Source organism: Diadema setosum, chromosome 20, assembly GCF_964275005.1.
Source record: "Diadema setosum chromosome 20, eeDiaSeto1, whole genome shotgun sequence".
Lineage (NCBI taxonomy): Eukaryota > Metazoa > Echinodermata > Echinoidea > Diadematoida > Diadematidae > Diadema > Diadema setosum.
In genome coordinates, this window is record NC_092704.1 from 33,790,475 (window position 1) to 33,807,083 (window position 16,609).

Here is a 16,609-nt window from a genome sequence, read left to right on the forward strand (position 1 = left end):
AGTGCTTCAGAAAAACTGCTAATATCCCAATTTCCTTTTCGTTTTATGATCCCAAACTTTAGTATGATGTAGAAGAAGATTCGCTCTTTCAGAAAATATGAAAAAGTCAAGATTGGCAAGGTTGACCTATTTCACCTACTTTCAGCTCTCACACAAACTCTAACAGGAATAGCCACTGGTGTGTGTAATGGTCAGCTGTTGATGACCACTGATGACTGCGTGGGAGCAGCGGTCCTATCAGTGCTGGGAGTTGACCGCCCAGTTGTAACTCATGTAGCTGACCTTGAAGTCCTTGTGACCCATGACCTCTGAGAGCTGTTCCTTCTTCTTGCCATCACCAATCAGCTTGGACACAAACGCGGCAACCTGCAGCGGACACAGCCATTTATTTCAGAAACTTGCAGAACATTGCAGACCAATTGACTTCATGAGGAAAACATGAGACTGTATGCACTAGGGAACAGAGACAGTGTATTCACCTTTTCATATTTTTCAAATTTATTCTCGTGGAATACATGGATTTATATGATGTGAGAAACTGCCCCAAGTTCAGACAAGAGGAAGGTATAAAGCAATTCATAGCTTTAGCGACAGTTTGTTCACTTTAACCAAAAAAAAAAAAAATGAAATAGGATACGTGTACTTACAAAATGGTGTAACATAAAATATCACACGACTTGAGAGAAGATCATTTTTACACCAGTAAATAAGTGGCATAATGAGTTTGTCGCTACATTCATGCATAATATGCGGCTTATCATGATACCCTTATACACTAATTACTCTAAATCCACTGCAAGAACAGTATTCAAAAATATGACATTTCAGATTTGTTCAAATATTAAATTTTGAAATCTTTATACTCCCCTTAATCTCTAAAAAATTCAGAAAATTTTGCAGGTTCTATGATATACGTGTACGCTGCTGAGGTGTTTAGGACTGACCTACTGTCTTTACATACAGATATAATAAGATACACATAAATTTCACAGCTATTTTCCAAGAATTATTTTTATGCAGTAGCGATCATCTTCCTGTTTACATTGTTAACAGAAATAAATACAAGTGAAAACCAAAAATCACTGAAAATCTTTAAAAGACAGAAATTTCAATTCTGCTAAACCCAAGGAAAGAGGTGGAAGTGGATTCGTTCAAGTTTACACACTGTACAACTTGTAGATTTATGTAGTTTCAGCTACAATAAAACTACTGTACTAGTGCCATTGCTGACTAGACATAAACTTCATGGCCAAGAAAATCTACCAAATAGCCATATTATGTCACATTCACTCCTTGCAAAGCTTCTAATTTTTCAACGTTTTCTTTTCTTTTTTTCTTTTATAACACAAAATGATACACATGCCCAGAATGACCCTGTTACATGCTCACACCACAACTTAAAGACACAATTCTCAAGAGGGATCATTATCAATACATCTCATATTTTTATATGCCATTAGCTGGCTTTTGGCATTAACCTTTTTCTCCAATGGCCAATTCAGGCCACTAAAATCTTTAAATTTGACAGTTTGGTCACCAAAAAAATGAAGTGTATTGGCACGAATTATAAGGAAACATGTCAATCCTCTTTGAATCTCAGTTGCCCGATCAGGCCCCAAAAAGATCTCACCCTATCAAAACTTTGGTGGAACGTACAGCATTAATTCTGCCTGGGCCATCAGGGGGGGGGGGGGGGGGCTTTACATGAAGAAATTTGTCTGACAACTTTGTCAGACAAATTTGCTCTCAGCCGATCAGATACAAGCATTTCAGTAGCTTTTAACTGTTTGCCAGATGAAATATCTAACAAAATGCTTTATGAAGTACCTCCCAGGGGGGTGTTTCATAAAGCTGTTCTTAAGTTACAAATGACTTTCAGAATGACAGGTGATCAGTTCTTGTGCTGAATAATAGAATCAGAACTGATCACCAGTCGTTCTTTTAAAGTCATTCGTAACTGTAAGAACAGCTTTACAAAACACCCCCCTGGTCATCACTAATGATGAGCCCGACTCTCTGTTCTCCTACCTCCTTGTCATTCTTGCCAAAGTCCTCTCTGTACCACTTGAAGATCCGGCTGAAGCGGAGCTCTCTCTTTTTGACGTCTACTTGGCAGCCATCGGAGCTCTCAAGGAAGGCCTCCCCTGCCAGTGTCAGCTGCTTATCAATGTCCTGCAGCCAACAGTGCGGGTAAAGTGGCAAAAATAAAGCAAGCTTAACCCATTGAGGATGGACTAATTCTGCTACAACACACATTTCCCATAGACACTTGCCCAAGTATACTCGGGACTCGTCCTCGACAGGTTAAAAGTCCTGGTAGTGTGGGGAAAGAATGGTGGCCTGATTGAATCCATCATTATTAGCTGCCTGCAGCTGCGTATCATCGCCTGAGAACCAGAACTGCATTATCTTAAATATATACTTTGGAGGTATTGAGTTATTGGTATCACAAAGCATGCTTTCCTCTCTATTACAGCGTTAATTTTGATTTTTTTTTCTTTTTACATTTTCAGTAAAATTTTACAAATCAAAACGATAGTGGCACTATTTTACCCAATATTTGGAACAATGCTTGTAAATCTACCCACTTTTGATTAAGTAATCTTTTCATTTCATGAAAATTGATTGTTTCATTTTTATTCATGCTCAAATCTTAGAATTTTAAATCAGCCTTCTGGTTCTCAGTTGACAATATGCTAAAACCCTAAAAAGCACAGGCCTACTAAAACAGAATTGCCCGTCAGCGAATCTGTGCATCAAAGCATATACTTGTTGGTTACGTTCAACTACAGTCAAGATTCTTTTCACTGTGTGTGTACTAACACATTACCAGTGCTTGTTTGGGGTGCTCCAAATATATCAGTGTCAGTCAAGCCTTCCTATCGCATGGCATCCCTCCACTATCTGGTCTTTAAAAGCAAACCTGTAGTCAAAGCTCCAGAAAGGTTACCTCATGCCAAAGTACTAGAGGAAAACCTGTCTGAAATGTAGATGATTTTTATTGAATTGACGGTGAAAATATTGTGGTCTAAAGCATGCGAAGCAGCATGAGCATAGCTAAACTCAAGAAATCTCGCCCAAGACTGCATACACTTGAAAGATAATGGCATGAGAAAAAAATCAAAGTCATCACATTTTATGTTTTTGACATTTTGTTCACCCACTGGAATGCACTGCTGAAGAAATATGTGAAAGCAGTAAATGCAAATATTAATACATCTCTTTTGACAAGGGAATGAAGTCACCTGTACAATGTACAATGTACATGAATCAACATCAATTATAACTTGGCTTTTGATTCTAGAATCATTGAGACCACAAAATCAAATTTGGAAAAAAGAAAAGAAATTAAGCAAACAAATGTTCTAGATTTATTACCCCAGAGAACAAAAAAAAAAAAAAAAAAAAAAAAAAAATATGCCCTGATATGAATGAACATCTACAAAATGTATAAACTCAAATACTTTTCCCGGGGATAAAATTGTGTGGCATTGACTTACCTTTGCAGAGTAAGTCTTGATGGGTGGGCAGCTTTTGGCCCCACAGACCAGGGCAAAGTGGATGAGGGGCTCATGGAGGTGAAGGGCCACTTTCAGACGTGGGTCCCCCTTGGAGAAGGGCTTGGAGAGGGCCCCTATGGGCTTCCTGTTGGCTCGCAAGACCCCATTCTCGATATCGTTCAGGGAGCACAGGTGGCCACCAATGACGTAACTAACATAATTGAAGAACTGGAGTACAAAAGCAGATTGGTTTGCAATAGACATCTTAACAGAGTACTGTTTTTTTTTTTTTCTCTCTCTCTCTCTCTCTCTCTGTCTTTCTTTTTGTTATATAAATAAAATATAGGGTAAATAAGAACAGTCCTTTGCAGTTAATGAAACAGGGATTATCCTGATTACTATTCCAGCACACACAAATTGTTATCTGGGGAATGAGAAGAAAAGTAAGAAATACTGTCTTTGTGTTCTTTGTGAGATATTCATAAAAGTAAAATGTGGCATCACTGTGTAACCACGCTGATAACATAATTGTGACATTCACTTTGTGCAGAGTAACTATTTATGAGTAAAGACTACAATTTACAAGGAATTTTTGCACACATGGTAGCTGTAAGAGAGTTTTCTCTGTTAGTCTGTCTGTCTGTCTCTCTGTCTCTCTCTTTCTCTTTTTTTTCCTCCTTTTTCATTTTTCTTTCTCACCTTGTACCTCTGCCACATATTGGTGGGTGGGCCAACCTCCACGTATGCATGGATGACCAGGGCATTGTAGATGTTGATGAAGAAGGCCAGCTTCTCTTCCCGCGATGCAGTTTCCACGGCGACACGTGTCAGTTCACCAGTGAGCCGCTTGTAGGTCGCAAACTTTGGACTCTGGGATATACCCTTGTAGTTTACACCCTGGTACATATGTATCAAACAAAGGGGACAAAAGATAACCGTGAGTAGCCATTAAATTATGAATTATACCGGTATACCAAAATCACTTGATTTCTGCAGCCAAAGAAGCTTATCATATTCAAGTTACAATGTAGGTCCTTGCAGCTCACATCATAACATCACTTTCAGCTAATGAGAGCATGACCACTGGCTACTCATACATTGGTGACAATTCTAATGTAATTCATTTGTATACAATTTAATGACTTTCTCTGCAACATGATGAAAGAGGTAGAGTATTTGGAGATAAATTTGTTATAGCAATAGGAAAATAAGTATGGCTAGAATGGGAGAGGCAAAATGTAGTCATTTGCTGTTGATGAATGTAATAGTCTATGTTGACAACTGAAAAACGGAAGAGAGAGCAAAACATTGGGAGAGGAAAGAAAAGACAAAATCAAAATTAAGAAAATAGACAATATGGACTATTGTAGAATCAAGATGATAAAGGCAAAAATGGGAAAAAATTAGATGGTGGACAAAAAGACAAACAAACAAACAAAAAACACACACCCAAGATCTGGAATAATCAAATTATAAAGAGAAGCAAATAAAAACAGAACAAAACAAAAACAAACAAACATACAGGCAACATTTAAAGGATCAATAGAAGCAAACAGCTACACCTTAGACTGTCTGTTCCAACATGTTTGATCACTCTTTGGGGATACATTTCCTGCCAATGAATAGGGCATTATCACGACCATATCTGTCAAACACTACTGCTTGACCTTTGAAGCTACTTTAAATACACATGTCATGGATCTGATCAAGTATATAGTATTGAACTGTTTCAGTTTATCACATTTTTAAAGTTAACGTTATCATAGTACTGATTGATCTATACAATCAAACGTCACAGGCACTATGTAACAAACAATCTAGTCCTAGATACTGTACATTGTGTTTTGACTTTGACCTTCTGGTATTTACACTGTAAACACATTACATTGATCTTTTTTTCTGATTACATTGACCCCTAGGGCCCCCAAGTGGGGCATGGTGCCCCCATTTGATGGAATTGAGATTCTATCCCCCTAGGGATGCTACCTCCCAAGTTTGGTGAAAATTTGTGATAGGGTTTTCAAGAAAAAGATGAAAACTTACAATTTTGGTCCAAATTTAGGCCCCCTGGGGCCCCCAGGTGGGGCATGGTGCCCATTTGATGGGAATGAGATTCTTTTCCCCTAGGAATGCTACCTGCCAACATTGGTGAAAATTCATAATAGCAATTTCAAGAAAAAAATGAAAATGTACAATTTGGGCCCCATTAGCACCCCTCCCCACCCCTGGGTCCCAAGGGGGGGGGGGGGGGAGGAGGGGCACCCCTGATTCTGCAATTAACAAACTTGAAACTACAGTCATCAATAGTACTAACTTAGCTCTATCACTTCTGGTTCTAGAGAAGAAGATTTTTTAAGATTCGTTAATTTTGGGGGGTTTGGGCCCCTCTGCCCCCCCCCCCCCCCCAGGTGGGGTATGGTGCCCACTTGAACAAATTGAGGTCCTATCCCCCTAGGGATGCTACATGTACCTGCCAAGTTTGGTGAAAATTGGTGAAGGGGTTCTCCAGAAGAAGATGAAAATGTAAAAAGTGTACGGACGAAGGACGCCGGACGATCACAATAGCTCACTTGAGCCTTCGGCTCAGGTGTCTCACATGTCTCACATGTCTTCTATTGGGCAATCACATTTTGTTCTGATGACATTAAATGATCATTCATGGAAAAATAGGTCAACCCACAATACCCCTCTCACAGATGTATTGAAAACATAATACAAAGAAGCAAAAAAAACAACAACAACAGAAGGCATATGAAGAGAACAAAAAAGGCAAAACCAATACAAAATCTGCCAAGTTGACTGACATCTAACTTTAATCCTGAAATTTACCTTCCCGTCCTCAGAGAGGAACTCATTGTAGAGGGCCAGAATGAGTTTGCGAAGATCTTCGCCAAGCTCAGAGGCTGAAAACAAAAAGTTGAAAAACAAGAGTGAGAAGACAGAGAGAAATAGCTCAAAACAGGGTAGCCATAAAGAAAGGGAGTAATTGACACCCACTAAGGAAAAGGATGACATATTCACTTATACTGCATGTACTGTCAGCAGGTTGGGCATTTGATTCTAGTGCTTCGCTCTTCCTTGCCCTAATTTCTCATGTTATTTTTCTATAAAAAACACCTACAGGCATAACAACAGAGATGAAAAGGAAAATCGACAAGCAAGGACACCTTTGCCAATCCATTCAGACAATCAAACATTTTTTAACAAAAATTTTCTTCAATATTGAAAGTTTATCAGAGAGTCACTTGATTGTGAATCTAACCAAGTCTCAGCATTATACACTATATCTATCTCTTTTTTTTTTTACAAATGTAATATCTTCTTATTAGTTCTTGTTATAATAACTATAATAATAATGATATAATAATAAAAGTAATTACAATAATAATAATAATAATAATAATAATAATAACAATAATAAAAACAAAATGATGACAATAATAAAAGTAATAGTAATGTAATAATAATGATAATAATAACAATAATAATACTAATAGCACACATAAACATCTAAAATATCATACTGATATAAATTTGAGGATAATAAAAGCACATATCTAAGAAGATATCGTTAAAAGGAGAGCATTATAAAGATGACAGGTGAGAGGGGGTAAAAATGTTTTTCTTGCCTACCTGGTCTTGGTTCACACTCACTGGACACGCCAGAGTTCAGGGCCGAGCTCTCCTCATGTTCCAGGAGTTTGTAGAGGTGCTTGTCATCATCAACGAAGACACCATCCTCCCTCCCTTTGATCTGGCTCCCAAACCCTCTGTCCAGGATCTCCTGTCCCCTCATCACTGCTTGGGACCTCTCTACAATGTAGGATGAGTGACACACAGCATAAGAGAAAGATATTAATTTTTGAAACAAAAATTGCCTCTAGGGGACAATGGAACATGGTTCATGACAAAGGGAGCTATTAACTCTTTTTGTGTGCCATGGGGGAAACCCCCCATGTGCCACATCATTCTGAGACACCAACATAGTCATACGTTGAGAAAATAATATATTTTTCAAATCAATATAACATTTAATAAATAATTTCTGTTAAATTGTAGACGGAGTTAGCAAAGTTGTAGAGAAAATACCAAGCTTTGCATTGTTGTAAATTTTATAACAAATCTATAATTGCTTTTCTTTCAAATGCCCATTATTGTAAATGTATGACTTTTTCACACAAAGCAGTGACAGAAACTTTGAATTTTCACGCAAATCCAGTATGGAACACTGCTTGTTAGTCATTCACCGCATAAATTGCAAGCTATTGACAAGAGGAATGGAATCACATGAAACGCTTTCATTGTACTGTGGCATTAGGCGATTCATCAATCGGTTTGGGAGGGTTTGTGCATTTGAGCGAAATATGCGAAGTTGGCACGCAGTCAACTGAGTCGGACGTATAAACATGGCACATAAAGAGTTAAAAATGATGTCACCCATGAACAAATATCTACTACTGTATACAGTAGCCCAAGAGGAAGCTCAGTAAATTCAGTATACAGCAGAATTTGTATGATATAGAGAACAAGATCTAGTAAAAGAGGCATAGTCCCGGTAGTGTAGAGGGCGCTGTTGATGATACTGCCGATCACCATTAGCATTGATACGAAGATTACCGAAGCTGAACTGTCATCAAGAGTAAAGTGCGTAGCTGTTGCTAAGTAACGTTGCCTTCGTTGTCTTCTCTGCGCGTTGCGCAGTCTGCAGCAATGCCAGGGTGCGTGCATATGTGCTGGTTATCATGACATCACAAAAGAAGTTTGCTAAAGCTGTCATCCCCCTCAGCCGAATCATGAGCCGAACTGTTATCGGACTACTGACTACAGTGGATCAGACTTCTTTGGACTCGGGGAAGTGGGCCACAGCATAAGCGCTAAAGAGGAGTCGATAGCCTAGGTCTCTATAGGAAACTTGCGCCGTGCGCCCGCGTACGCATTTGACTAAAACACGGGTACCATGCACCTTTAAGATATACACATCATTACACACGTGTACATATTTTGCATTGACAAATTCTAACATGGGATGTGCAGTTGTACATGTATAGTATAAGTTGTTTACTGTTCGAGACACAAAGCTTACCTGGCACATTGTACGTAATAATAAAGTTGTGAGTAATTAATTTAATTCTGAACTGGTAAATACATGTAGAAAGGGAATTTCAAAATGCCACTAAACACCCAATGGCCTAAAGTCATGAAGGTGGTTTAAATTTAGACTATAATTTACACATTTTTTTCTGTGTAAATATGACTGACAGATTGTGTACGCCAACAGACATCCAGTTACAAATGTGTGCTGATATGTGCATGTCAAAATTACGTCTATTTCGTGCTTACACTGTATTATAGACCACGGTAAAAGTTTAAACCATGGTACAAATCTTAACCACCTACGTGAATTTGGTCCATTAAAACAAAATAGCAAATTAATGAATATTCCTACCCATGGTTTGTGTTTTGACAAGCCAGTCCACAAACTGGTTTCCTTGGAAACTGTTCCTGTACGTAGTTAGCCCCTTCCTGTGGTCCCTGATGAGGTCAGTCATCTTCAGGTCACGGATCAGCTGGGCACATTTGTCCAGCTCACAGGTAAAGTCCATCTCACCTGGCAACACATTGGTCATAATATGTAGAGATTTGTCTTTTATCAACTATCAACAGGGCTAATGTGACAAGGATTATGTTATTGCCTTTGTATGTTAATCCCTATCAATGAGCAATGGTCCGTGTGAGGGAATAACAACTCAATAACTGTATACACCATACAGTGAGTCTAATTTTGTGAATCGGGACTTTCAACAATCTTGCAAATAGATGAATTTGCATTCGTGGCATACAGCATACTGAACGGAGAAATGTATGCTTCACATCACATTCATATCGGAATCAGAGTTTCTGTTTTACTGTACTTGATTTTTGAATTTGCAAATATCACCCGATTCGCAAAATTCAGAGAATGCAGAGCTCTGTACATTGCATAAACAGTTTACAAATACAATGCATCTTAATGGGGTTTGTTTATGTTTTGGAGAGATATCAACAGGGGAGAGTATGAGCAGGTAAAATGTTGTGAGGATGATTCAATCTAAATTTTCACTTTGATATTTGGGTAGTACATTGTACATTGTCCATACTAACGTACAAGGCAGGTGACAGTGAGTCTGCATTTTGTGTACATGTATGCAAAAATGCTTTCAGATTCAGTCTCATATTACCACACTATAAGAAGTCTTCAGGAGCGGAAGTTTTCCTTCGTTTTAATATTGAAATTTTGTCATAAACCAAATAAAAAATCATCTACTGAGTGGATAACATTGCAACATGAATTTTTACTTTGTTGTAACAAATTTTGTTATAATCGTGTCAGCTACACTTGTATACAGTAGTGCACTGTAATAATCACTTAATTGTTACAGTATGTAATTCCTGTACAGCTACATGTACATGTTATATTCCATCCTACAATTGGTTTTAAAGACTGAGTGACTGATACCCTCGGGGTCCTGTGTCTTGAGGCTGGGGTCAGGGACCTTGGGTGCATCCACAGGAGGCTCATTGTTCTTGACATCGTCGATGAGGGATTGCAGCTTTTCTTTGTTCTCAATCTGTAGAAGGCAATGTTGCATTAAAAAACACATCAGAAGATGACGACAGTCAACACCTAGTGCCATGATAATCAACCATTAATTGTGGGCATCTTCGGCAAGACATGATAATGAATGAAACTTATGACGAATATCTTATCGATCTTGAACAATATAGTCTAAGAGATTTTTTTTTTTTTAAGAGGACCCCGACAACTCACTCGAATACAGTGTAGTGCACAGAAAGTGACAACTTTTGCCTGAATTTAACATCACTAACTAGAACATCATGTTCTGTACAGTGTCCCACTCAATGTCTCCATTCTTTTCTCAGTTCTCATCTTTTACAAAAGAAGTGACACCATCATTCAATGCCTTCTTAATATGTACATGAAAATGTACAAAAGAATGGGTTTCTCATCTAGCAGTCTTTGTGTTTACATCAAGTCAACTTGTTATGTGGATTTCTCTTCACTTTTTCCCCTTTAAACATACAATGTATCTTGTTTTGTTGCAAAACACTCAATAGACACTGTAAGCTGAAGCAAAGAGCATAGAACATAAGAACTGTCTGCATTTCAGTCAACTACTATCCTGACAAAAAAAAATAATATGAAAAAAAAAAAAAAAAAACATGACAACACCATACTCCACATTGAGAACAACAGTTGCAGGGTCTCTCGATCTAAGTGCAATTTTACTTATTGACTTGAGTTGATACAATACGTACCTTACTCATCACTTTTATGTTGCAAATGAACATACATTGTAGATGCTACATGTGTCATCATTTCCACTATTTTTCTTCAGATTAATTGCTTCAATATATTGAAGAGTACAATGTAAATATACCCACGTAAAAAAAACAACAACAACAAACAAACTTCAAAACTGTGAATCTAATAAGTAATATGATCTGTCAATCACAAGATGCTCAGCCTTAGTTACTACACAAGTTTGTACATGAGTATAGCGCTTTCATACAGTGTAGGTCCTTTGAAGTAGGTGTTGCCGAAATTTAGTATTTCCCCACACTCTCAGAAACATCAGGTTATAAGGCAGTCACTATCTATATTATCCTGTGAAAACCCCAAACACATTAATTAACGATAAATTTACTAACTGATTATTGGGAAACAACTGAAGTGATCACTGTTTAAACATCAATCATGCAGGGGCGGATCCAGAAATTCCGTAAAGGGGAGGGGCCTTTGCCACCCAAATTAAAGGGGGGTGCACACGCCCCCCTCCATTTTTTCCTCTTTACTTTATTTGTGACCCGCTACAACAAAATGGTCCTAAAGTCGCGCACGGTCGAAGCTGTGAAAATCGAGTTTGAAGTCAGAGCATCAAAATTGGTCAAAACTTATGATTTTCTGAATTTGACATATTATTAGAGTATGACATGTCTTCTATCATCTGTCGAAATTTTGAAGCAAAATGATGAATGGAAAGACAAAAAAATAGCGTTTTTCTGGGCCATGTTTTTTGGCGTTTCAAGGAAGCAGAAACTGGTTCGAACATTTGGATTGAGCGCCACAGATAGGCTCCGCCCCTAACAACGACCAGAGTCATCTCATTGGTCAGTTTGCTGCTTGCGCTAACCGAAGCGTGAAGCTCACATACTGCCCAGTCGACTGGTGCGTGCTGGCAGGGTGCGCTATGCCTAGCCGCTTCTCCTGGCATCCTGGTCACTGATTGGTCGGTGAGGAGATCGCCGACGATGTGTTTGAATGAGCATTTCGGGAGTTGCTAGGGCTTACCTTCTATTGTTCGGAGGTGAATACTGACATGCGTGTCCCTTGACCGTGATTGCGTCACAAGGAAAACTTTTAGGGCGCTTTTCTCGAAACAGTGATTTCCCAGACGTCTCAACATGATCTCTTTTAAACATCGATATCTCCGCAGCCGATTATTATTATAAGATGTGTTACTGTATAGATATCAATTTTAAGCAGAAAGATTAGGGAATTGTGCCATGCAATTTTCAAATAATCGACCTCGCCCGACTTTATTGTTGTAGCGGGTCACATTTCTTTTGTTTTAACAAAAAATAAAGAGGGGTGTCCGGTGCAGGCCTCTCAGTCCAAGATCCACCACTGATCATGGCGTTAATACAGTCCGGGAAACCCGCTCATGAGGACCGCTCCCGCGTATGAGGACTGCCCCGCCTCATGAGGACTGCCCCCACGTCTCATGAGGACCGCCCCCACGCCTCATGAGGCCCAGGGGGAACGCCTCATGAGGCCCCCTATTCACTTCTTATTCATCTCACATCTGACGTATAAATTGTCGCAACTTTGCACGGTGATTTTTTGTTACACACACATGTCCACTATCCATGATGAAAAGAAGAAAAAATCCTGTCTGTTTTTTTTTTCAAAAATCGAGTTTTAAACAACCGATGCAGAGCGCCCATCAAAACACGGGCGCCAACGTGTCAGATGAATAGATTAGATGAATAGTGAATAGGGGGCCTCATGAGGCGCTTCCCCCCCCCCCCCCCCCCCCCCCGGGCCTCATGAGGCGTGGGGGCAGTCCTCATGAGGCGGGGCAGTCCTCGTACCGTACGCGGGAGTGGTCCTCATGAGCGGGTTTCCCAGACTGAATAATGCCAATGGCAATACAACCTGACTGAGGCTCTGTCACTTTACATCGTCTATGATCTCTGGAGAAGTGACAATAACCACGTCGATACTAGTAACAAACATGGGCTATGCTGGTCTGTGTGTCAAAGAAAAGTGACTAAATCATTAAATGACACTACCAGATGGTATAACTTTAATAGTATTATAATACTTTTAAAGATGACTAGGTCTAGTTCTATGTAAATGCATACAAAATAAACGTTTAGTCATGATTCTAATTTTGTTTATTTCAAGATTTTCAAAGACAACGCCGGTGTTTTGATGCTTACCAACGCTTGTAAATCGTCATTTCCACCAATATGAGTGGCATTGAAGAAGACCTGCGGCACGGTTCGTTTCCCCGTTCTCTCCTTCAATTCTTGCCGGACACTTTCGGCGTAGGAATCCAGGCTTACATCGCTGAATGGCAAGCTCAGGCCGCGTAATGTCTGTTTGGCCCGCTTGCAATGCGGGCAGCCTACGATGGAATACACCAAAATTTGACCCTTAAACACGGAATCACTCATATTTCTTACGATAGGTGGACTTGTGTGATGAAAATTTGTAGCCAGATTAGGAGAACAAAATGTTTTTGATACGACCCTCCTAATACCACCACAGTTATTCCACCACAACGATGTGATCACAGGACGGCACGCACCTCCGCATTTCTCTTTCAAGAGGCTAGGTGCTGCGCTTTTCGCTCACAGAGTGTGGAGTTGACCTGTCATTTAGTTATTCGCGACATGAAATTTTCGCGAATCGGATGGCGATGTTTTTTCGCGATATGAAACTTTCGCAAATTGTCCGTGGGATTTATGTAGAAAAGAATTTTTATGCGTATTTCAATTTCGCGAATCTTGGCTCTCGTGAAATTTGCGAAATTAAAATGCACGCAAACATTCCTCGTTCTAGTTCCATTTGCCTGCGGCGCCATCACCGCCGGTCTCCATACAAATGAATGAATGAATGAATGAATGAATGAATGAATGAATGAATGAATGAATGAATGAATGAATGAATGAATGAATGAATGAATGAATGAATGAACGAATGAACGAATGAACGAATGAACGAATGAACGAATGAACGAATGAACGAATGAACGAATGAACGAATGAACGAATGAACGAATGAACGAATGAACGAATGAACGAATGAACGAATGAACGAATGAACGAATGAAGGAATGAAGGAATGAAGGAATGAAGGAATGAAGGAATGAACGAATGAACGAATGAACGAATGAACGAATGAACGAATGAACGAATGATCGAATGAACGAATGAACGAATGAACGAATGAACGAATGAACGAATGAACGAATGAACGAATGAACGAATGAACGAATGAACGAATGAACGAATGAACGAATGAACGAATGAATGAATGATCGAATGAACGAATGAACAAACAAACGAACGAACGATCGAACAAAAGAACAGCGAATGAACGAACAAATGAATTAATTAATGAATGAACAAATCTGATTCTGTATACTTCTTGCACGCTTACTCATGGGGGGCATGGAAGAAATTAACATCAAAATCATAGGCCTATACTGTAGGCCTAAACATAAATGGCAAAAGTGAGCAAAACATGAGAATAAAGGGATCATACAGTTTTGCTTGAGACCTAATTTTGGGTTTCTAACATTTTTTGGTGAAATAATGAGAAACCTCTTATGAAATATGGGAGAGAATGTAATTCTATGAGGAATTCAACGTTTATTTGATGAAAATTGGTTTTGAAATGGCTGAGATATCCAAAAAAAGCAATTCTAATAAAGTGTGGGACCCACACTTTATTACGAATGCTTTGTTTTACTTTGTTTTTGGATGTTTCAGTCATTCAAAACCCGATTTTCATCAAATAAACTTTGAATTCCTCGTAAAATGGTATGCTCTGTACTATATCATAAGTATTTTCTTGTTATCTCACAAAAAGTTAAAAGCCCAATTCTCATCTCCACCAATACTGTACTATCCCTATAATATAAAATCGCATGTGTGTCAGTAAGAATGATAACAATGAATGAAAAACAAGAATTTTTTTTTTTTCTGTACGATTTACAGGGTTGTTGTGAAAATACCAGTAGGCCTACATGTCATGCAATCACACAAGGTCTCCATCGTACGGAATTTTAGAGGGATGATTTTAGTGATGATGAATCAACCCTCTGCACCTTCCGCCTCCCCCATCCCTTCGACTATTTTTGTTTCGTTTGTTGAGGAGAAAGGTGACTCTTCAAACACTATTTTTTTTTTTTTTTGCAATTTCCTTTGATGGAGATTTGATCTTACCCTCCTTCTCAATACATTTCCATTATTGTATCATCAACAATGCAACTTTGAGAACTATAGAAATAATTCTTTTCAAAATACTTGCGAATGCATTGCAATAACGGTGCTGCTGTTGTTGCAAAATATTTTGATCACTATCTCAGAGACTCCAACCCCAAGCACCTTCTGATCTGGAGATTCTCCCGCCCGAAACTTGCAAACGCCTAGGAGACTCCAAAGTTGATGTGAGCGAAGCGCGAAGTTCCTAGGGTTCTAGATGTTCTCTGGTGCTATCTAAACTTATTCTTTTCAACATACGATAGCAATAAGTAAGAAATCCTTTCCACTGGGAGACACAGAGCCAGGGCGGGAGAAATCAAATCTCAAGCGGGAGAACGGGAGATTTTGCAAAAATGGGCTTTCGGCGTGAGATCTCCCGTCGAAAACGGGAGAGTTGGAGTCTGCTATCTTAGCAGACACAGTCCTGAATATACATCACTTACAAACATGTTCCGTATCTCGATAGGCCTAAAATTTATATGCCCCACACACCCAATCCATCTTTTTTTTTTTGATATAAAATGATTCATTCACTTTCACTCAAATAATACACTCACAAAAACACACAAACACTCTACACACACACACACACACGCACACACACACACACACACACACACACACACACACACCTTTGGCTCCGGAAAAAACAACAACAACATGGCACGATAGAACAAATAATACAACAATCGAACCCCATAAGGTTCTCATAGAACCTGCTTAGGCCTACGTACATTTACCATGGAGAAAAGTCAACCCCCTAAACCCTATAAACAGACTGTTTTTGTTTTTATTTTTGTTTTGGTATTGGTTATTTTTTTTTTTCTGGGGAGGGGCCTTCTTCTTTGTTATAGAAATTGTCTTTGAGCTTCTGTTTCCGGGGGGGGGGGGGTGGAGGCCTTTGGCAAATAATGAAAAGGGACTCGATATATTATCTCAACCCCCCTCCCGATCTTAGCCATACCCGGTGGCACGCACAACACGTCGTCATCTAGGCCTATAACAAGGCTATTCTTCAAAATTTGCAATTTCTAAATTTAGCGAAAAAAAATGAAGCCCAATATCTGCATAATCAAATGTACTGGAGACTGATTTTGTTTTCTAATTTGTATTTGTTTTTGGGGGTTTTTTTTTTGGGTTTTGCTTTGTAGAGTAGGCCTACTATATTCGTTTTAACATATTCAACAGTAGTACAAAACTTCTAAAAGACAATTCAAATCTTATGTATTTCACTGTTTTCAGAATTTGTGACAGGAACTAGTGGCGGATCCAAAGGGGAGCGCATCCGGCGCACGCCCCCTCCCCCTCTTATTTTTCGTTAAAACAAAAGAAATAAAAAGAAAAAAAATGAAATGAAACCCGGAAGTGGCACCAGAAATGTTAGTTGCGCCCCCCGCCCCATTTTTTTTTTCTTTTTTTCTTTTTAACAGAATTCCTAGATCCGCCTCTGGGAAGTGGGAACAGTGATGTCTGAGCTTCTGAGCTATGTATGTGTACATTAATTTCCGGGGCGGCGGGGGGGGGGGGGGGGGGAGGTGGAGGCGGTGGAGCTC

General features: G+C 39.2%; 1 protein-coding gene across 1 annotated transcript; it reads right to left on the bottom strand.

Annotated features, from left to right (window-relative positions):
• Positions 1-231: 231 nt before the first annotated feature.
• On the bottom strand, positions 232-13,241 carry LOC140243907 (uncharacterized). Its single transcript, XM_072323577.1, has 9 exons — positions 13,005-13,241; positions 9,997-10,108; positions 8,947-9,108; positions 7,134-7,313; positions 6,330-6,403; positions 4,200-4,397; positions 3,501-3,728; positions 2,029-2,172; positions 232-366 (listed from the first exon to the last, which is right to left on the bottom strand). Exons 1-9 carry the CDS (start codon positions 13,239-13,241, stop codon positions 238-240), a joined length of 1,464 nt encoding a protein of 487 aa, XP_072179678.1. The 3' UTR covers positions 232-237.
• Positions 13,242-16,609: the final 3,368 nt, after the last annotated feature.